Source organism: Hippocampus bargibanti, linkage group LG11 (assembly GCF_051943395.1).
Source record: "Hippocampus bargibanti isolate YZ-2025 linkage group LG11, ASM5194339v1, whole genome shotgun sequence".
In the NCBI taxonomy this organism is placed as follows: domain Eukaryota; kingdom Metazoa; phylum Chordata; class Actinopteri; order Syngnathiformes; family Syngnathidae; genus Hippocampus; species Hippocampus bargibanti.
In genome coordinates this window covers 18,631,386-18,654,210 of record NC_142744.1, presented here as the reverse complement: position 1 = coordinate 18,654,210, position 22,825 = coordinate 18,631,386, and the positions used below count along the sequence as shown (strand labels likewise).

Below are 22,825 nucleotides of genomic sequence, written 5' to 3'. Positions count from 1 at the left end.
GACAAACCTGCAGGGTGCATAGCGCAACTGGCAATGCGTGAAACTGCAAACCTCCCTCTCTTTGCCCACCTTGAAAAGGAACGTCTAGTGATTCATAACGACAGCTACGTTGACGACATCCTTACTTCACACAACAGCCTTGTCCAGCTAAACTCCATCACAGCCAATGTGGAGAGGATCCTGAAGGTCGGAGGTTTTGAGCTGAAGCCATGGGTCTTCTCTGGGCAAAGTGGGAAGAATGAACGCTGTAATGAGGAAAGGACAAAGACCATCATCCTACCAAATCAGATGGGCAATGATGACAACAAAGCACTTGGTCTGGGCTACAGAGTTGAAGACGATAAGCTCCATGTCAGAATTGGAATCAACTTCTCTAAGAGGAAACAAAAGATGCGGCTGGGTGAAGACCTTCTGAAAGACAAGATCAGAGCCATGACACCCAGCCCTTTGACGCGAAGAGAACTTCTCTGTCAGGACTGCACAATCCAGTTGGCCTTGTGACTCTTACCAAGCAAAGGGGAGCTATTCTGGTGCGGAGGGCATTTCAAGAGGCAAAGGCTGAAAGCTGTCCAGTCAAAGACACATGGGGCATTGCACTCTCAGATGGACTCAGAGATGATGCAATCGATCTATTCGAGGAGTACCAGCAACTCAGTACGTTCATGTTCACTAGGGCTCTAACTCCCAAATGCTTCATTACTGAACCACCCTCTGCGATCACATTCTCTGATGGAAGTGAGCATGCTTATGGCGCAGTGATGTACCTGAAATGGACCACAGACCAGGGTCCTATCATTAGACTGGTCAAAACAGTTGGAATGGTTTGGAGAGCGGCAAAAAGCATCTCTCAACAAGTTCAAGCCTTGGACGGCCCAAAGTGGGAGGCAGTCTCCTCCATAGGAGCCATCTCTGTGTAAGAAAGAAAGAAAAAAAAATCACAGCTCTCAGAGGGCATCCAAGAAAGATCTGGTCTGATCCTGGCACCAATTTCATTGGAACAAAGTATTTCCTCAAGGAACTGTACAGTTTCTTGGATGGCTTGGATCAAACAACACTGGAGGATCCAGCAGCCAAAAATGGAACTAAGTGGATGTGGAAAATTCACCCCGCTGACTCTCCACACAATAACGAGGTAGAGGTAGAGAGATAGAGAGGTAGAGAGATCGAGAGGTAGGTAGAGATGTAGGTAGAGAGGTAGGTAGTGAGGTAGGTAGAGATAGAGAGAGATAGAGATAGAGATAGAGATAGAGATAGTGATAGAGTTAGAGATATAGAGAGAGATTTAGAGATAGATAGATAGATAGATAGATAGATAGATAGATAGATAGATAGATAGATAGATAGATAGATAGAGAGAGATGCAGAGAGATATATATAGAGAGAGATAGAGAGATAGATATATACAGAGAGAGAGATATATATATACAGAGATAGATAAATAGAGAGAGAGAGAGAGAGAGAGAGAGAGAGAGAGAGAGAGAGAGAGAGAGAGAGAGAAAGAGATAGAGAGAAGAGAATCATGAACCACTGGACGTGATGTTGCTGTGCCTCAGGGATGGGAGGTTGTGAATTTGGGACACATCGTCAGTAGTGTGCCAAAGAATCATTGGGTGTTTCGGCCTTTTAATCACTAGACACCCTCATCGATGGTGGCCAGCGACAGGTTGATCACGCCTGCGCTTGTGTCCCATGCCCAATCAGATGTTCAGAAGCTGGTGGGGGGGGGGGGGGGGGTCTTAGGTTGCTGACCTATGAGCCCAACAAGGGTCCTTCCTCTTCATCCAGATCCAGTGGCTGCTTCTTTCTGCCGCTTCAGAGAGTGACCTAACTGTGTGCCGCAGAGCCTGTCCATGGATACCCAGGTCTTTTAGCAGCCTGATGGTGGAGGAAGCCACAAACCCTCTGCATCCAACTTCAATTGGATATACCTTGGTGTTCCATCCCCGCTGTTGCGCATCCACTGCGAGTTCTATGTAGCGCAGCTTCTTGCGCTCATAGGCCTCTTCAACAGAGTTTTCCCACGGGACTGTGAGTTCTGCGATGTAGACAGCCTTGAGTGAAGGGGACCAGAGCACCAAGTCTGGTCTGAGGGTGGTGGCTGCAATCTCCGCTGGGAAAACCAATTGCTGGCCAACCCGCATCTCCCAATCGCGGGCCCCAGATAGCTGTCCAACTTCTGGTTTGGCAGTAGGATGGTTGGGCTTTTTCTCTCCATCTCAGATAAAAGTCAACGGTGCTGTGCTGGACGTGGTGGCTCTCATTGGCAAGGAGTTGATGGTATTCCTCTTGCTCTCAAGGACAACTGCCAAACTCTTCAGGACCTGGTTGTGCCTCCAGGTGTAGCGGCCTTGTGTGAGGCTGGTCTTACAACCGGTCAGGATGTGTTTGAGAGTTCCTGGAGTTCGACAGAGGTCACAGGTTGGATCTTCGCCATACCATTGGTGGAGGTTTTTGGGAGATGGGAGCACGTCATTGATAGCTCTGATGATGAAGCTGATGTTGCTTGCCTCCATTTCCCAGAGATCCTTCCAGCTGAGCCTTCTCGTTCCTTCGTGAATCCACGTTTGAGTTTTAATTTATTTAATTAAATACTTGAAGGGAGGTCTTTAATTTCATCAAAATATAAAGGGCATTTTGATATATATATTTTTTGGGGCGGGCTAAGGGTAACTTAACAGACATTACATGTAGTGTATCCCTGGATCCTTCCTCCTTCGTGAAGCCACGCTTGAGAGTGTTAAGCTTTTATAAAGGGCATTTTGATGAAATTAAATGTATATAGGAGGTGGGGGACTCCCCGAAGTACTTCTTTTTCTCGAGTTTCTATTATACAACATTTGTAAAATGCTACATGTATTTGCAACTCTACAAATTATTTTCCCAAACATTCTACTTTTCGCATTTGTAACGCACTCAATATTTAACAGAGCCAATTCATAAATTCACCGAAGAACTAAAGGACAGCAAAGCGGATGAGAAGTCCTCTGCGACAATCCAGTGCAAGACAGTTCAAAGTCCATCCACGGTTACCTGGCTTAAAGGGCACATGGAGCTCAAGGCTGGCGATCGATATGTGATGAGCCAGAAGGAAGGCATCTTATCTCTCACCATCAAACACCTCCAGGAAGATGACACTGACATCTACACCTGTGATGTGGGCACAGCTAAGAGCGCGGCCAAACTGACTGTTCTGGGTAAGAATATCTGCGTGCTCCCACAACAAAACAGAATTTAATAATCATACCATATTTACTCAGAGAGTGGTGGTAGATGTTTTAATGCATGTACCAAGGTGTCTGATCTGTGAGATACACTTTATTTAATGTGATTCCCTCTTTTTTTTAAATGACTTCTCAAGACACGTGGGGAAAAAAATCAAGTCGGTTCCTCTCATGCATTTCACATCAAATTTCCAAAGAAATGAATAATATTTAATTTTTTTCCCATCTCTCCCTCACTCACAATCTTTAAAACTTAAACATTAATACACATTTTTTTATTAATTATGCAAGATCCATCCATAGTTTGATTGGGACCTTCTCCTACACTTTGGTGTACTAAACATATCGTTTAAACATAAATATAGTTTGCTAATAAAAGAGGCATCTATTTTGAGTGCGCCCCCCCCCCCCAATTTATTCTCATGGCATGTCATGGTTAATGGTCAAGAATGTGTGTTGTCTTAACCATTAACCCTTTTAGGGACAGCCGTTCCAACAGTGTTTTTTTTTTTTGTGTTTAGTGTTTAGTGTTAGTGTTTTTTTAGTGTTTAGTGTTTAGCTTATCGTGTTATCAGGTCACATGTTATCGTTATTCATGCATAAAAGGGGTAATTGGGTGGTGACATTTTGAGCAGAGCTGACGAAATGAGGTATATAAGTGCTTTAATACTATAAATAATCTCTTGTTGTGTCTTAGCTCTACCCATCATTTTCAAAGAAAAGCTCAAGAATCAAGATGCAACGGAAGGAGAAACTGTCACACTTCGATGTGTGCTATCAAAGCCCACATCCAACATTCAGTGGAGGAAAGACTGTGAAACTCTCACTCCTGGAGAGACGTATCAGATTGAGCAGCAAGAGACATCTTGTGAGCTACGCATTATGAATGTCAAAATGGACCATTGCGGGGAATATTCTTGTCTATGTGGGGACCAGAAGACTTCGGCGATTCTAAAAGTGAACGGTATTGATCCATCTAATCCGAATCGTGTCACTTGAACTTGCAGTGTAAATGCTAAATCTTTGGTGTATGTGCAGCATTACCGGCATCCTTCACGGTGAAACTGCAGAGTCTGGAGGTTAATGAGGGATCCAGGGTTACCCTACGGTGTGAGACTTCTCAACCTTTAGTCCCTATTGAGTGGAAAAAGGGTGCACATGTGCTGAGACATGGAGAAAAATACCAGATGAAGCAACAGGCTTGTGATATTGAGCTCCTCATCAAACAGGCTGAGCTTGAAGATAGTGGAGAGTACAGCTGTGTGTGGGGGGAGAAGACAACCATGGCCTGTGTCATCATCAAGGGTATGATGAACCTCTACTCGATAAGTACAGTACACAAGCACATAAACATCTTCTAAATAAGGTGATTTTCCATTGAGAAGCTCCATCATGAATGACGTTTGTTTTCATATTTTGGACACTTATTTCTTCCACACAGGCTGCCATTTTTTTCATTTCTCTAGTATACCTCCGTAATACTACTTGTTTTTGTTGACGTAACATATTACTCCAATGATGTGTTTTTGCCAAAATAAATAAATAAATAACAAAATAAATAAGTAATCCCTCTGAATAGATGCCATCGCCTGTCTAGCGTTTGCCGAAATAAGCAAATATGTCATCATTGAAATATTTCATCCATGTGCATGTACTGTATAGGTTTAGCAACTGATCGTTTTAGCTATTGTTCCTAACATTCAACTTCGATCGCCAGCCTTACCGGTGACCTTCACAAAGAAACTGCAGCCTCAAGAGGTCGAAGAGGGATCTAGCGTCACACTCCGCTGTGAGACGTCAAAACCCGGGGTCTCAGTGGAGTGGGAGAAAGAAAGACAAGTACTAAAGTCTGGAGAAAAGTACCAGATGAAACAGCAAGCGTGTGTCAATGAACTCCATATCAGTGAAGCGCAGCCAGAAGACAGTGGGGAGTATAGCTGTGTCTGTGGGGGGAACAACACTGCAGCCAGCCTCACCATTAAAGGTAGAAGGAATACTTTTTTGGGAAACGTTTCTTATTCAGTGGAGTCTTTAAGATAAAATGTGAAAAAAATCTTATAATTTGGAGTTGAACCCTAAAAATAAGCCTTAGCAGTGTAACAATTGTTTTTATTTTGTTCTATTTATCAGTGAATAACTTTAAAGGACGACCGACGTCTCCGAACAAGTTGTGTCCATAATTTGTAAAATGGCTTCAAAGGACTTCTACTGAGCATATTTTAATAAGATTCCACCACATATAACTATATTATACATTTTAAGACTCGCACTGAATATTCAGGAAGGCTTGTTTTTGAGTTGGTGACGAGTCCGTACGTGACGTCACTAAAGGAACGCCCCTTACCGAAAAAAAAAGACGCATTGTAGTGGTCCTTCCATTACGTCAATGTATTTTGCTGTAATGTTTGGTCTGGGGACCTCGTGTTGCACCCAAAGCCGCCAGAAGAGGTCTTCCAAGCTCCATATAAGGAATTTATATGCCTGTGGAAACGGAGGTAGCCACAGGAGGTTGCCATTTTGTGCCTCTTTCTCTGTGGGAAATTTCCCCTCAATGTTGCCTCAAAATGACAGGGAATAACTTCTTTAATGTATGCCTTCCTCTACAGAACTATTTGAATCATATTCATAACTGGATGTGTAACAAGAAAGCATATTCTCTGATTCTGAAGCCATTGTTTTGATTCTCCAGTTATGCAAGACGTCTTGCAGTGACGTCACGAACTGGGGGCGGGACTTTCTGAAAATGCCCAATTCGCAGTTCAATTTTTTTTGCAGATTTTGGAGACTTTAACTCATTTTTATTGGTGTTTTGCATTTGAATAAAAATATCATACTGCGTGTTTTGGGTAATTTAGATGCTATAAAACGTTTTTCTAATGTCAGTTAAGAAACAAAAAAAGTGACGTCGGTTGTCCTTTAACCCTTTCAGGCACAGTGGTTACTCCAGTGGTAAGTTTTTTTCATCTTATCAAGTTACAGAGTGTATGAAAGGGTTCAAATCAATCAGCATCGTCAATTTTAAATGGACACTTTTGGGACTTCTGTCTATAGTTTGTCCGTTGAATCAGCTCTCCAAAATGTGGTTTTATTATTTCTAAAAAGTTGTGGCATCACCTGTTGCTGACCAATTCAAAATATCTAGCCCAAACAGTGACCTTCACAAAGAAGCTGCAGCCTCAAGAGGCCGAAGAGGGATCCAGTTACACTCTCCGCTGCGAGACGTCTAAACCTTTAGTTCCAGTGCAGTGGAAGAAAGGAAGACAACTTCTCAAGTCCGGAGAAAAGTTTCAAATGAAGCAGCAAGCATGCGTCAATGAACTCCACATTAGCCAAGTGCTGCCAGAAGACAGTGGGGAGTATAGTTGCGTGTGTGGCGAGAACAACACTACAGCCAGATTCATTGTTAAAGGTAAGAGGAACGCAAAGTCCTCCAAGGAGTACTTTTTAAAATAGTTGTTCATTCATGTTTCGAAGAGGGTCCTCAATTTTATGTCGACATGTCCGTCATTTAACGCCCCTGCTTACTAACCAATTCAAAACACGTCTAGCTCGACCAGTGACCTTCACAAAAAGGCTGCAGGATCAAGAAGCCGAAGAGGGATCCAGTGTTACTCTCCGATGCGAGACGTCTAAACCTTTAGTCCCAGTAGAGTGGAGGAAGGGAAGGCTCCTTCTCAAGTCAGGAGAAAAATATCATATGAAGCAGCAAGCCACTGTGAATGAACTCTTGATTTATGAAGCAACAGAGGAAGACAATGGAGAGTACAGTTGTGTGTGTGGGGACAACTATACAGCAGCTAACCTCAATGTTATAGGTAAGACAAAGCTCCCCCCTTTTTGCTTAAGTTGCACAAACAGTGGTCTATCCAACACCAAGCGCCACAAGAGTAACATGAATGGGCAGTGAAGTGTCCTGTTTGGTTTTGGAATTAATTCAGTTTAATTTTTTAACTCTACACACATGGGATTTTTTTTGTACTTTATTGTCATGTCATCTTAACTGAAATTTATCTCAGCCCAACCAGTGACTTTCACGAAGAAGCTGCAAAGTCAAGAGGCAGAAGAGGGTTCCACTGTGACTCTCCGCTGTGATACGTCCAAACCGAGAGTCTCAGTAGAGTGGAAGAAGGGAAGACAGGTTCTCAAGTCTGGAGAAACATACCTGATGAAGCAGGAGGAGGCTGTCAATGAACTGTATATTCATAAAGCGACAGAAGAAGATAGTGGGGAGTATAGCTGCGTGTGTGGAGAGAATCAAACGACAGCCAGTCTCAAAATCAGAGGTAAGAAAATGTGCTATTTAAAAGTACCATGTTATATATTATTGACAGCAGGAAATCAAGCATCTCCATTTGGCAGGCCATTTTGCTTATTTGTGTTCTGTTTAGTTAATCGTCTCTATAACCTGAGAGTAGGGACCTATCATAGCAGTGTCCGGCGCCGCCACGTCTGGACATTAGGGATACAGTGAGACCTCAAATTACAAACACCTTATTTTACGAACTTTTCATCTTACGAATGTCATATTTATGAAAATGAAACCTTATAATAAGCACTATTTTCATAATACTCACCCACCACGGCTGGTCCATTAAGCACACGACCTTCGGATCTGACGGAGTGATCTTCGGCGGAAGCACACGACCGAACAGCGCTCCAGCCGGCGCTACTTTCCACACCCCCTCTCATTCAATGCACTCGTCGATTGCCTAGCTTTTTGCTGATAATTTTACTATGATGGGACCGAAAAAAACCACCACAGGCTTGTGTTCAAGCCAAGAAGTCACAAAATGAAATCACCGTCGCTGAGAAGAACTAGATAATTGCAAAACACAAACAAGGTTTGCGTTTGTGTGATTTAGTGGCCGAGCACGGCTATGCTAAGTCAACCATTGCTACCATTCTCCGGAACAGAAAAGCCATCAAGTGTCTTTTGCAAAAGGTGTTTCCGTGCTCTCAAAGCGACGGTCTCAGGCAATCGAAGAAGTTGAAAAGCTTCTGTTAACGAAAAGCAGCTACCTGGCGACAGCGTGAGTAAAGCTATTTTATGCGAGAAAGCACGTCTAAGCATGCCGATATCGCCATGCGCCAACCTGGAGGTTCTGCGCTTATTGAGGATTTTAAAGCCAGTAACGGATGGTTCGAGAACATCTGAGGAGGAGATGGTTGCAGCATCAAGTGAGCTCATAAAGGCAATGTTGGCAAAGTGGAATGATGTGCAGGCTTTTACCGAACAGTTCCATTCAGAAAAGACTGTGGCTATGACAATCATCAACATGATGAACAATAATGTGATGCCTCAGCTTCGTAAGACCTTACAAGTCAGAAAGCAATAGGTGTCAATTAAGAGGTTTTTAATCAGCAAAAATGATGAGGAGTCTCCAAAGAAAAAAGAAGAGAAGCCACACCAGAGGTTAAGTTACCAACAGTCCTTATGGAAGGTGACTCCTTTCATAAGCCATCAACAACCATCAAAAAGGTAAATAAAACTTTATTTTACAGCACAGTTTATTTCTTTAATTACAGTCCTCATGTAATGTGCCTCTCTTTCCAAACAGCAATTCCCTTTGACCTTCGACCTCCAACAATATTCCATCAAGCCATCACTGACCATCACAATGTCAATAAAGTGACTTTATGATACAATGCAGTGTATTTCTTTCATTACAATACAATAGCACATTTATTATACATAGAATAAGGTATGTTGTGCGTAGTTTTAAGGCTTATTTAGTTGAAAAGTATATTTTATGGAAACCCGGGAACGGATTATTCCCATTTAAACGGTTTCCCATGGGAATTTTTTTTGAGATACACACTTTTCGCCTTACACACTCTGTCTGGGAACCAAATAAGTTCGTAAGTTGAGGTCTTACTGTATATATAGGGCCGATACTACCAGTAAGACTTTAGTTCGCTGAAGAAGCATTTTGGATAAGAAGCGAAACGTCCGACACCTTGAACAAGTACAGATGACGGCTGAAGAAACCTTTTCATCAATGTAGAAATAAGTTGGATCACTTTTTTCACTTTTCAAAAAAGTCCAAAGCTTTTCATGTCTGATAGAACATACTACGACAGGGTATTGATAATGGTGATGGTGATTATGATTACTATCATTATTTTTATTATTATTATTATTATTATTATTATTATTATTATTATTATTATTATTATGGGGTGTCATAATGAATCAATGCAATGCATCGCTGTGATTTGCTGAAGTATCACTTTCATGACTCGGCTTTTGGCACAAAGTATCTGTGGGGTTCTCCATGCAAATTCTTGCACTTGCTTTTGATTTTCTCATTTATTTTATGCCAAATGGCATGCAGTTTGCTTGTTTTGTTTGACTGAAGTATTCCGCTTGTAGCTTTGCTCAGGGGAGGAGCCTTGGACAGTGAGACCTCAACTTACAAACACCTTATCTGACAAACCTTTTGTCTTAAGAACCTCTAATTTCTGAAAATTAAACCTTGAAAAAAACAAGTTGAAAAAAACTTTGTTTTACAGCACAGTTTATTTCTTTAATTACAGTCCTCATGTAATGTGCCTCTCTTTGTGACTTTATGATACAATGCAGTGTATTTCTTTCATTAAGATACAATAGCACAATTATTATACATAGAATAAGGTATGTTGTGTGTAGTTTTAAGGCTTATTTAGTCAAAAACTATATTTTATGGAAACCCGGGAACAGATTATTCCCATTTTAATGGTTTCCTATGGGAATTTTTTTTTGAGATACACACTTTTCGCCTTACACACTCTGTCTGGGAACCAATTAAGTTCGTAAGTTGAGGTCTCACTGTACTGTATTTGCATTTGAGCCAGAGTCCCTGAAGCTAAATTTGTGGTTGCTAAAGATGAGCAGAAGAAGCAGGAGATATATAAAACAGTGGAAGGTAATCTTGGTCCATGTGCTCCTCGCGTATCAGTGTGGTCTGTGGAAGTGACGGAGTGAGTTACGTTCTGTATGTGCGCCATTTCATCACAAGTCATGCTTTAGTTTTGTGTTTTACATTGTCAGCTCTCAACTTGTGTGCACACTGCAGGACTGAATAAGTGGCCTCTGGCTAAGTACTTGTAGTTTGTACTTCAACAGTTGTTGGCTGTGTGGCATAAAGCTGAAGAAAAAAATCAAAATGAGGTTCAAATTTTATGTTCAATTTCATAGTTGTGACACTGCGCGAGATCTGTGTCATTCAACAGCACATCACTAATGGGCCTTTTTTACCGTGCTTGTGTGAACGTTAGTTCCGTGCCAGTTCCCAGGTTCTCACCAGTTTCATTTTTCAACCCTGAAATTGGCTTTAGCTCTTGCTCCGATACTTGAAACTGATGTTCAGCTGGCCCCAGTTATTTTTGAACGAGACGCTGGCAACAGTGTTTTGTCAATGACAATCACATATGTAGTGGAATGAATATCTGGACACACAGAGGTTTTACACAAAGGTTGAATGTTGAACTCCAGCATAATTGTGTCCTACTAGAAGACTGATCCTGGATGTGCCCAGTTGGCATGCGATCTCCGACTCACAGCCAGTCTTGTAGTCATCTACAATGATTAGGAAAGATAAAAGCATTTGGTAATTGCATGACCTTTACTCTTACAGTATATTCTACATACAAGTATAATCGATGCAATGCTAAATTGCCTATCGGATGCTTGCAGCATATCGTAATAATAATAATAATAATAATAATAATAATAATAATAATAATAATAATAATAATAATAATAATAAGAGATAATAATAATAAGAGATAAAGAAGGTGGAGGATTTTAAGTACTTGGGTTCAATTGTCCAGAGCAATAGAGAGTGTGGAAAAGAAGTGAAGAAGCGTGTCCAGGCAGGCTGGAGAAAAATGTCAGGTGTGATGTGTGATAGAAGGGTTTCAGCAAGGATGAAAGGAAAAGTGTATAAAACAGTGGTGAGACCAGCCATGATGTTTGGATGGAGACAGTGCCACTGAAGAAAAGACAGGAAGCAGAGCTGGAGGTAGCAGAGCTGAAGATGTTGAGGTGTTCTTTGGGAGTGATCAGGTTGGATAGGATCAGGAATTAGTACATTAGAGGGACAACTCATATTCACTGCACCGGGAAAACCAAGGAGCTGGTGGTGGACTTCTGCAGGAAACAATCCTCACCTGCACCATTGAACATCCAGGGTTCGGACATTGAGAGGGTGACCTCCTACAAGTACCTGGGTGTTACTCTCAACAATAAACTGGACTGGACAACAAACACGGATGCCCTAATCAAAAAGGGACAGAGTCGCCTCTTCCTCTTCAGGAATCTGAGGTCTTTTGGAGTTCAGGGGTCACTCCTAAAGACTTTCTATGACTCTGTGGTGGCATCAGCCATCCACTATGGCATTGTCTGCTGGTCAGGCAGCATCACCACCCGGGACAGAAAAAGACTGGTGTCAAGCGGGCCAGATCTGTCGTGGGCTGCTCGCTGGACTCTCGAGAGGAGGTGGGCAACAGACGGACGCTAGCTAAACTAAAAGCTATGACGGACAGCCCCTCCCACCCTCTCCTGCCCATCCTGACAGCTCTGGGTAGCTCCTTTAGCCAGAGACTATTACACCCGCGCTGCAAGAAGGAGAGGTACCGCCGCTCGTTCGTACCGACTGCTGTCAGGCTTCACAATTCCCATTGATCACATGTGAGAAAAAAAAACTGGACACTTGTAAATATGGGTTGTTGCAATATATCTAAATGCATTTCTTGATTCTGCACTATGTACAGTCTTGTTTATAGAACGGTTTTTGCACATCTACATTTGCACAGTATACAGTTGACATTTTTATTTTGTTATGCTTAGAATATCTTGTTTTCTATCCTTTCACTCCCTCCCCAACCCCATCCCTCTTCAATTGCTGCTGTGGACTGCAAATTTCCCCATTAAGGGACGAATAAAGGTATTCTGATTCTGATTCTGATGGCTCTGCGGGTGAGGCGGGTGTTGTAAATGTCCTGAAGGGGGGAGGGAGAGACACCGATGATCTTCTCAGCTGTCCTCTCTCCACTGCAGCACCGTCAATGGTTAGTGGAGCATGCTGGGGGCGCACTCTCCAGAAGTCTAAAACAATCTCCTTCGTCTTCTCCACATTCAGACGGAGATTTTTGTCCTTGCACCACGTGGCAAGGCGGCTGAACTCGTCCCTGTAGGCTGTCTCCTCATCGTTGTTGATTAGACCCACCACAGTTGTGTCATCCGCAAACTTTATGAAGAGGGTGGAGCTGGGTGATGATGGTGAGCAGAGTGAAGAGGAGGGGGCTCAGCACACACCCCTGGGGGGCCCTGTGTTCAGCGTGATGGTGCTGGAGGTGTTGTTTCCAACTCTGACTGCCTGTGGGCTCCCCGTCAGGAAGTCCAGCAGCCAGTTGCACAGGGAGGTGCTGATCCCCAGTTTGCTCAGTTTGTCTGTGAGCTGTTGGGGGATGATGGTGTTGAATGCTGAGCTGAAGTCGATGAACAGCATTCTGACATAAGAGTCTCTGGTCTCCAGGTGGTTGAGCGCTGAATGGAGAGGAGTGGGGATGGCATCATCGGTCGAGCGGTGGGGCCGATATGCAAACTGGAAAGGGTCATGGTTGGGGGGGAGGGCAGCGTTGATGTGGTTCATAACTAGCCGCTCGAAGCACTTCATGAGGATGGGAGTGAGTGTGACTGGGCGGTCGTCGTTGTGGCAGATGGGGGACGACTTCTTAAGGACCGGGATGATGGTGGTGGCTTTGAGGCACGTGGGAACAACAGCCTGGCTCAGAGAGGTGTTGAGGATGTCCGTGAAGACATCTGTGAGCTCATCAGCGCAGTCTCTCAGGACACGGCCAGGAATGCCGTCGGGACCCGGGGCTTTGCGTGTGTTGTTCCCTCTGAGGGATCGCCTCACGCTGTCCTGGCACAGTGTCGGTACCTGGTCGCCGGGAGGTGGTTGGGTCTTCTGTGCTGGAGTGCTGTTGTCGGAGTGCCTCGAAGCGGGCGAAGAAGTCATTCAGCTGGTTCAGCAGAGTGGTGGATTTCTCGCAGATCTGTGGAGAGGGCTTGTAGTCTGTTATGGTCTGTATCCAACGCCACAGGTTCCTGGTGTCTCTGCTGTCTCTGAAGTGGTTGGCGATCCTCCTGGAGTGCTGTTTCTTGACCATCCTGATGCCACGTGACAGGTTGGCCCTGGCTGTCCTCAGGCCCAGCTCATCGCCAGCTTTGTAGGCAGCATTCCTAGCCCTAAGGAGCCTGTGGACTTCACCCGTCAGCCATGGCTTTTGGTTGGCCTGGATGGTGACAGATCTTGTGACAGTCACGTCATCCATGCACTTCCTCATGTAGGAGGTAACAGAGTCTGTGTACTATTGGAGGTCTGTGGTGTTGTTGTAGGTGGCCGCTTGTCTGAACATGTTCCAGTCAGTGTTGTACAAGCAGTCTTTGAGTGCCTCTGACGAGCCATCAGGCCACACCCTTATCTGCTTCTTGGCTGGTTTGACGACTTTGACAAGTGGCCTGTATGCGGGCATCAACATGATAGTGGAGTTGTCCGAAGCTCCTAGGTGGGGGAGGGGGTAGGCTTTAAAGGTTCCTTTGTGTGTGGTGAAAACATTGTCCAGAATGTTGTTACCTCTAGTCGGAAAGGTAATGTGTCCATGGAGTTGTGGAAACACGCTTTTCGGGTTGGCATGGTTGAAATCGCCAGCCAGGATAAGGAAAGCATCTGGGTGGTCTGTCTGTTGCTCGCTGATGTGCTGGTAGTGTTCATTTAATGTTGTTAATTTAGCTTGGGGAGGTGTAAAGTGCTAAATTATGTATGGCACTAAATTCCCTCGGCAGGTAGAATGGCCGACATTTTATGACTATAAGCTCCATCAAAGGTGAGCAGTGTTTGCATACCACCACAGCGTTGCGGCACCAGGCATCACTAATGTAAACACAGAGTCCCCCGCCGCGAGTCTTCCCCCCTTGACGAGCGCTCTGTCTGCCCGGAAGCTAGTTAGCTGGGCTAGCTGGATGGCACTGTCCGGTATGCTGTCGTTCAGCAATGTTTCCACAAACACAAGGACACAACCACGGTCTTGGAAGTTGAGCGGAGAAGTCTGATGTCATCCATTTTATTGTCAAGCGAGCGTACGTTAGCCAGCGTGATGGTAGGAATGGTCGGCCGGTGGGGGCTAGCCGGGAGCCTAGTGCGGATACCTCCACGCTTCCCCCTCTTCTAGGAGAGAAAGAGGAGCCGCTGCGTGTGCACGCGCCGCCATCTTGGAAAAAAATGCACTGCAGTTGAATGAAAAATGTTCTAATCTGAGCAATTGAGTTGGCTTTTTTTTACATGTTGATATATTTTTTCATTTGATGAAATTGTGATGACGCTTGTTTTATACACTCCAAAATGTTGAATGTGTAACACAGATGCAGAGGCATATCTTGGGGTTCAATCAATTTCTTGAGCAGAATACTGAAAACCAAGTTGTTAATTATTCTGCACTACAGTAGCAAATGCCCATTTATGATGATGTTAATTATTGTACTGGTCTTTTTTTGTGCCACTGCCATTGATTTACACTTATGAATTGTCTGACCATTACCGCACACGTTCTGTATTGCAATGACTCTGTCGTTCTGGGATTGTCTTTTCTGACTCTTCAGAAAAGAAAAGTACACATCGGCGTCTCCATTACGCTTCAGCTCCAAGACTTTGTTAGTTTGAAGCATTTCTTGCGAGATTCTTTTGCTCTGAGAAGGGATTGAGTCCCATGTTTGGAAGACTGGAAAAGGGCAGGGTGAAATTCGATCTCCTTGAATTTATTTGAACAGAAGTTTTTATGTTAAACCAATCGTAATTTTATCATAAGGCAGTCCGGGACTCTCCAATGTAAATTCAAATGTTTGTTTCTGAACTACCACAAGTCTTCTTGTGGTGTTCAACCACACATTTTATGATCCATTCCATTCACCTCCAGCCTCTTTAGTCACGTTGCTCCGAGAAGTGGAAAACCAAGAATCTGTCGAAGGAGAACGTGTTACTCTGCTCTGTGAGCTTTCGAAGCTGGGACTTCCTGTCGAGTGGAAGAAGGGAACTCAAATCCTGAGTTGTGGAGAAAAGTACCAGATGACACAAAATGGTTTCCGTTATGAACTACACATCTTGGATTTGAGACCTTGTGACACAGGAACATATTCATGCTCTTGGGAGGGCGTGTCAAGCACTGCCTCCATTAACGTCAATGGTAGGATGGCTTCAGCTCTGCCATTCAAGCCAAACTGCACACTTCAGTCATTTCAATTTCTCTCTCCGATTCTCCATCTTTTCCATCCCCATGCCCCATTCATATTTTTCGCTCATTGCGTTCCATCAGTTCTCCCAGTCACTTTCACAAAAGATCTGGAAGACCAAAGAGCTGATGAGGGACAAAGCGTGGTTCTGCAGTGTGAGCTTTCTAAAGCCGGCGTCCCTGTCGAGTGGAGGAAAGAAGAACTCGGTCTTTGTCACTGTTCCAAGTATGACATTAGACAAAACGAGCACACCGCCACGCTTGTAATCCACGACGTAGACAAAGACGACATGGGCTGTTATACGTGCGATGCTGGATTCCATCAAAGTACATCATATGTGGCTGTGAAGGGTATGCCTGCCATTTCGTGTTTACTAGCATGTTGAAAGTGGGGCATGCACGGAACAAAATGGCCCATATGCTCTTACTGTTCTCATAGCAACGGATTGATGAACTTTAGGATCACACAGAACACATCACACACACTCAACACCTCCCCCCACGCTCCCAAAAAAGTGCAATTTAACATAATGTGACACATAGACTCCACCATGCAATGTGTTTCATCTGTCAATCCAGTCGCAAAGCAGAAGTTTTAGTGTGACATGATTGCAAAGTGATTTGTTAAAAACATTATCCACAGTAACCATGATTTTGATGAGCCACATATTTGTTTGAGTCACTGGGCTTAAAACTGAAGGGAAAAGTCACGGATGGTTATCCAAAGTTTACCATAGTGTTACCTTGGCTTAATATATTCTGACACTTTCTTTTGTTTCCCCTTGGTGGGTCAATTCCACATGACAGTCCAAAAAATACTCCGAATGTTTATTTAACATTTGAAATTGGCAGCCTGACCTCCAACAGACCTCAGACCTATATGCTGACTTGGTCAATAGGACCTCCGATGCTATCTTGATGTGTGTACCCCACTTGTGACTTGGGCTGTTTTTGTTTTTGGTTTTTTTTTTTCAGTTTTTTTTTTTTTTTTTTTTTTTTTTTTGAGTGGGGGGCGGGGCGGTTGCCACAATTACAATCATATCCTTTGTTTCTAGCTCAGGCGGTATTTTTCAAAACCCAACTGCAGAACCAGGAAAAGCCGGCAGGGGAGACAGCTGTTCTCCGCTGTGAAACCACAAAGCCCGGAGCTAGTGTGATTTGGAGACATGGTGACAGGGTGCTCGTATCCAGCAGCAAATATCACTTGAAACAGGCAGGGACGCTTGTAGAGCTCGTCATCTATAAATTGCGGGGAGCGGACTCGGGAGAAATCTCCTGTGATACGGGCAGCCACAAGACCTCAGCCACCCTCACTGTGCAGGGTAGGCTCGTTTTGGGTATTCCTCACGTGTGCACTTCTTTCATAGCACTTTCCACTTGTTTCTCTTGAGCATGAATTCAAACAGCTCGTATCGAATGACTTTCTTCGATTGTCTTGACTACATTTGAAATCTAATTTGAAAGTAATTTACCCTCACGCGTGTGGAGTCCACTCTTTACTGAGCACCTCTCCCTAACAACCCAAACACTTGATTTCAAGTGTTTGATCACCTGGTTCAGACCATCACAGAAATTAACACATCTTCTGGACATATTTACCAAGCACCTGCTCAATCCAAACACCAAGTATTTATCTTTTACACAGAAACGGAGGTGTCCATAGTGAAATTCTTGGAGAGTTGCGTCGCACGCGAAGGTGAAGACGTCCACTTTGAGTGTCTGGTCTCACATGAAGATGCGCCGTCGGCACAGTGGAGACTCCAAGATTTTCCACTACAGAATAATGACATGCATGTTATTAAGATAGAATGTTTTACACATAGCCTGACGCTTCGAGGCGTCACCACAGCGGACTCAGGCACAGTCACTTTCTCAGTAGGCAACCACACATCCACAGCCTCTCTGACTGTCACAGGTAAGGAAATACATATGGAGCTTCTCGTAGAAAATACACCCATACTTGAAATTTCAAATCCATGTCTTTTTTTGTTTTACCCCTCCTTCTTCTTGAATGGCTGTATATCAGTGGTTCTTTATCTTGTTGAAGGCACCGAACCCCACCAGTTTCATATGCTCATTCATCGAACCCTTCTTTCAATGATTGCGCTCACGAACTGCAGACTAGACTGAGGGGTGGAGCTCTGCGGCGGAGGATCCACCGAACCCCTGAGACCGACTCACCGAACCCCTAGGGTTCGATTGAAACTAGTTTAAGAGCCACTGCTGTAGATACTCTTGGAACATGTTGCTCTTAAGCCTTTCTTTAAATTTCCTTTTCTTTAAATATGGACATGTACTTCCTTCAAAAAGCTGTCATTTTGAAGAAGAGAGAGAGAGAGAGAGAGAGAGAGAGAGAGAGAGAGAGAGAGAGAGAGAGAGAGAGAGAGAGAGAGAATGGTAAAATAAATACATGACAAGGACTACTCGGAACAAACCAAAACACTGACGAATATAGAAAAACGATTGACTATAGTAATTGTCACGTCCGCACGAGGTCTCGTCGGACAAAAAGGAGAGCTGGATCCAAAATACTCGATGGAGACAGGAATAGGTTCAAAAGAGGCTTTACTGAGACACGCAGGGAACAAACATAAAGTGACGAAACTGAATAGCGAAGCAGCGACTGCCGAGTGGGACCAACCTGCGTACTGTAAGGGGACAAGGGCGTGGAATGAGGAAATACACCGGCGAATACCGAGCCTAACCGGGTGACTTTTATAGACAGAAGGCACAATCAGTGGATTCGGATCAGGTGCGCGAGCCCGGAGGAGCAGGGAGGGGAGGGGCGTGCACATGACGCCAATCAGGATGTGACAGTAATTCACCTGTGACACCGTCCGATGATGGTTACAGCTGTACTGGGCGTGAATTCAAATGGCACATGAGTTGTTTAATTCATATTTACATTTTTTTCATTGAATTCCCATGCAGATTTGCAGAGTTGAAATGAACCCATTTTTATTTTAAAAACAGATCCTGGGTTCATTAAAACAGCATTATTTATTATGATAATTTTTACACCTGGAAAAAAATCCACTCGTTCTAAATCGCAATGGTCTTTTCTGGCAGCCGCACCTGTTGAATTCAAGAAGACTCTGGACAGCCAAGAGGGCACCGAGGGTCAAAAAGTCACTTTGTCATGTGAGACATCCAGCCCCACCTGCAAGGTGACTTGGTGGAAGGGCTCAACCCTGCTCAACCACGGGGACAAATACAGCATTAAGCAAAACGCTGCAACTCACACTCTTGTCATTCACAAGCTGAGAACGGAGGATCGTGGGGATTATAGTTGTGACACGGGTGACAAGAAAAGCAGTGCTACGGTCACCGTCAAAGGTAAATATGACCATATGGCACTTTGTATTATTTCATTGGTTGTCTTAATCGGACATTGTAACCAAAGCAAACAGTAGTTAAGTCATTCTTCAGTTGATATTCTTTTTAAAAACGTATCTCGTATATAAAAAAAAACCTTGACAATTGCGTGTAACTGTTCATGTGTGTCTTACTTTGGTCCTGAACTCCCATTTGTTCTCAGAACATGTGCGAATCCTGCGGAAACTGCACGACATTACTGTGCAAACAGGGCAGGACGCTGTCTTTGAGGTGGAGTTGTCTCATGCCAGTGTGACAAGTGTGGAGTGGTGGCTAGCAGACAATCTCCTCCAGAATAATGATCTGAATCAGATGAGTAGCGAGGGCCGTGTACATCGCTTGGCCCTTAAGATGGTGACCCCTGACGAATCGGGAGATGTCGCCTTTGTCGTGGGTGAAGAAAAGAGTGTTGCTTGTTTGATGGTGGAAGAGAAACCAAAAGGTAAAGGACAGAAGCAACCAGACTTGGCAAACGGAAATCATAATTGATGCTGAATGATTCATATTGGACCAAAATAAACATATCTCATTGGCGTGCCATTTCTGAATTCTTCCCAGTGCTCATTGTTGAGAAGCCCCATAACATGGCAGCGTCGGAGGGGGAAACGGTCACCTTGACCTGCACCATCTCCGACCCCAAGGCGACCGTGACCTGGATGAGAAACAATTTGGTCATTAAAGCAGATCTCAAGTACGATCTGAAGCAGAACGCAGCCTTTCACCAGCTTTGTATTTACAATGTGGTACCTGAAGACGTAGGGATGTACACCTGCGAGACCATAGATGATCGCTGTGACGTCACCCTAACTGTGGAAGGTAAGCCCATTATAAGATAAGTGAATCGCTACTGGACATCAAACATGGGGTGAAGGGGTTTAAAAGGACCTAAAATATGCCTTTTTTACATTCTCAAACATTTCTGTCACATTTCGGGTTGCGACCGATGGGTGACAGTGTGGGGTGGCCCGGTCGTCAAGTGGTTAGCACACCGGCTTCACAGTACAGAGGTCGCCGGTCCGCTCCCTGTGTGGAGTTTGCATGTTCTCCCGGGGCCCGCGTGGGTTTTCTCCGGGTCCTCCGGTTTCCTCCCACATTCCAAAAACATGCATGGCAGGCAGATTGAACACTCCAAATTGTCCCTCGGTGTGAGTGTGAGAGTGACTGTTGTACGTCTTTGTGTGCCCTGCGATTGTCTGGCAACCAATTCAGGGTGTCCCCCGCCTCGTGCCCGAAGACGGCTGGGATAGGCTCCAGCAATCGCTGCGACCCTAGTGAGGTATAAGCGGTATGGAAAATGGATGGATGGATGGGTGATACTGTCGGGATCCCTGCCGCTGTACAGCTGTTGGTCGTTTTAATCAATGGCAGTTAAAAGTACAGTGATAACTCGGTTTACGAATCCCTTGGCTTACAAACTTTTCGGTTTAGGAACATTTATGACAATTTTACTTTGGCATATGAACTTTTTTCGTACACGCAGCTGCCTCAATGAGTGATGTGTCGTTTGCGAGCGAGCCCGTTCTTCGAACAACAAAATGGCAGTCGACTGTTTTTGTGCTCTATTCCCCGCCCCCAGTCTTTGGTTAAAGCCACGTGATTAGTCAAGAACGCAGCAGTGAGGGGAGGTGGTTTAAACATTAAAGAGACAGGCAGACGACAGTGAGAGTTTTAACTTTGATTGTTCAAAGGCAGAGTGTCGAATGCAAGGTTAAAATATCCCATCAATCAGGCTCCACAAACAACCCGCACAAGCCACTGTACACATGATGCAAAAAGCTATCAACCCAGCTAAACAGAACACAATTGATGAGGAACTAGATAAATTATCACAGAGAAAGCACCTACTAGGGATCATTCCTCAAGATGGTGAAAGAAGAAGGTTACGTTCCTCATCAAGTGTTTGATGCTGATGAAACCGGCCACTCCATTCCATCAAGCCATCAACGACCATCACAAAGGTAAATAAAACGACTTTATTATACTGTATAGTTTATTTCTTTAATTATAATACCATAGCACATTTATTATACATAAAATAAGGTATATTTTGTGTAGTTTTAAAGGACAACAGACGTCACTTTTTTGTTTTGTAACTGACACCAGAAAAACGTTTTATAGCATCTAAAATACCCAAAACACGCAGTATGATATGTTTAGTCAAATGCAAAACACCAATAAAAATTACTTAAAGTGTCCAAAATCTGCAAAAAATTGAGCTGCGAATTGGGCATTTTCAGAAAGTCCCGCCCCCAGTTCGTGACGTCACGCCAAAACGTCTTGCATTGCTTGTGAATCAAAACAATGGCTTCAGATTTGGAGAATATGCTTTCTTGTTACACATCCAGTTATGAATATGATTCAAATAGTTCTGAAGAGGAAAACATACATATTTGCAATCGATTAAAGAATTATATGTGCCATTTTGAGGCAACATTGGGGAAAATCTCTCACCCAAAAAAAAGAGGCACAAAATGGCGACCTCCAGTGGCCACCTCTGCTTCCACAGGCTGATAACTTCCTTATATGGCGCTTGGATGCCCTCTTCTGGCCTTCTGGCGGCTTTTGGGTCCAACACGAGGTCCCCAGACCAAAGAAGTACAGCAAAATACATTGACGTGATGGAAGGACTGCTACAATGCGTCTTTTTTACGGTCAAAGGGCGGTCCTTTAGTGCCGTCACGTACGGACTCGTCACCAACTCAAAAACAAGACTTCCTGAAAATTCAGCGTGAGTCTTAAAACGTAAAATATAGCTATATGTGGTGGAATATTTGTAAAATACGCTCAGTAAAAGTCATTTGAAGCCATTTTACAAATTATCGACACAACTTGTCCGGAGACGTCGGTTGTCCTTTAAGGCTTAGAAAATTAGAAAGTAGAAAATTATGTTTTATGGGGAGCTGGGAACGGATTATTCTAATTTTAATGGTTTCCTATGGGAAATTAATTTAGGGGATACACAGTTTTCACCTTATACACTCTGTTTGGGAACCAATTAAGTTCGTAAGCCAAGGTATCACTTTACTGGCACGACCATTCAGAGTTGTGTCACTGTTTATTTCACGCAGTCATGTTTGTTTTGTCTTGTCAGGTTTTTTTCAGTCATGTTTTAGTCATGGTTTTCTTTATAACTTTGGATCTTTTTGATGTACGATTTGTTGTTTTTGAGTTAGTTCTTGCCAACTTTATTTAAAATAATTTGTCAAATACACCCTGCTCCTTCTTCCTGCTTCTTTTTCGGGGTCCACCACCGCCACCATCTTGCAAAAAAATTTCACAGCTGTTTTGAAAAGATGATTTTGTCTAATGTCCTCAAGTTTAAGAATGCCATTGTCTTGCTGAAAATGGCTTCAATCAGACTTTCATTACAAGGAGAGACATCGCGCCCAATTCTCTTGTTTTATATCTCCACCAGCTACCCCAGCGTTCTTTAAGAAGGAACTAGAGAACCAGGATTCCATCGAGGGTGACGATGTAACCCTTCGTTGCGAGCTATCCAAGCCAGGGGTCTGCGTGGAATGGAGGAAAGGAGGTGTAGTTCTTGCACCTGGTAAGAAATATGAACTCTGGCAGGAAGGGTGCATTAAAGAGCTCCGGATATGGAACCTGGATCCGGAAGACAGTGGTTACTACACCTGTGATGCAGGAGATCAACTTACCACTGCCTCAGTGACAGTTCAAGGTAGCGTACAGAATCGCTGTTTGACCATATGTATAAATACTGTATATATATATATATATATATATATATATACTGTATATATATACTGTATATATATATATATATATATATATATATATATATATATATATATATATATATATATATATATATATATATATATATTACAGGGGTTCCTTGTTTTGAGTTATTTTACGATACTTTACAGTAGGTTAGTGATAGATGATGATGGGTTACTCAAGAAAAGTGGGTTATGTTTTCGCTGCTACAAACGGGA

At 43.6% G+C, this 22,825-nt stretch overlaps 1 protein-coding gene across 1 annotated transcript in view; it reads left to right on the top strand.

Annotated features, from left to right (window-relative positions):
* Positions 1-22,825, top strand: part of obscnb (obscurin, cytoskeletal calmodulin and titin-interacting RhoGEF b) — an 85,361-nt gene that overhangs the window by 35,766 nt on the left and 26,770 nt on the right. The window contains exons 32-46 of the mRNA XM_089009112.1: positions 2,928-3,194; positions 3,919-4,185; positions 4,260-4,526; positions 4,939-5,205; positions 6,364-6,630; positions 6,770-7,036; positions 7,238-7,504; positions 15,180-15,446; positions 15,576-15,842; positions 16,547-16,813; positions 17,137-17,406; positions 18,561-18,827; positions 19,030-19,308; positions 19,425-19,682; positions 22,282-22,548. Coding sequence (XP_088865238.1) covers positions 2,928-3,194; positions 3,919-4,185; positions 4,260-4,526; positions 4,939-5,205; positions 6,364-6,630; positions 6,770-7,036; positions 7,238-7,504; positions 15,180-15,446; positions 15,576-15,842; positions 16,547-16,813; positions 17,137-17,406; positions 18,561-18,827; positions 19,030-19,308; positions 19,425-19,682; positions 22,282-22,548 — 4,011 coding nt within the window. The remainder of the gene's footprint in view (positions 1-2,927; positions 3,195-3,918; positions 4,186-4,259; positions 4,527-4,938; positions 5,206-6,363; positions 6,631-6,769; positions 7,037-7,237; positions 7,505-15,179; positions 15,447-15,575; positions 15,843-16,546; positions 16,814-17,136; positions 17,407-18,560; positions 18,828-19,029; positions 19,309-19,424; positions 19,683-22,281; positions 22,549-22,825) is intronic.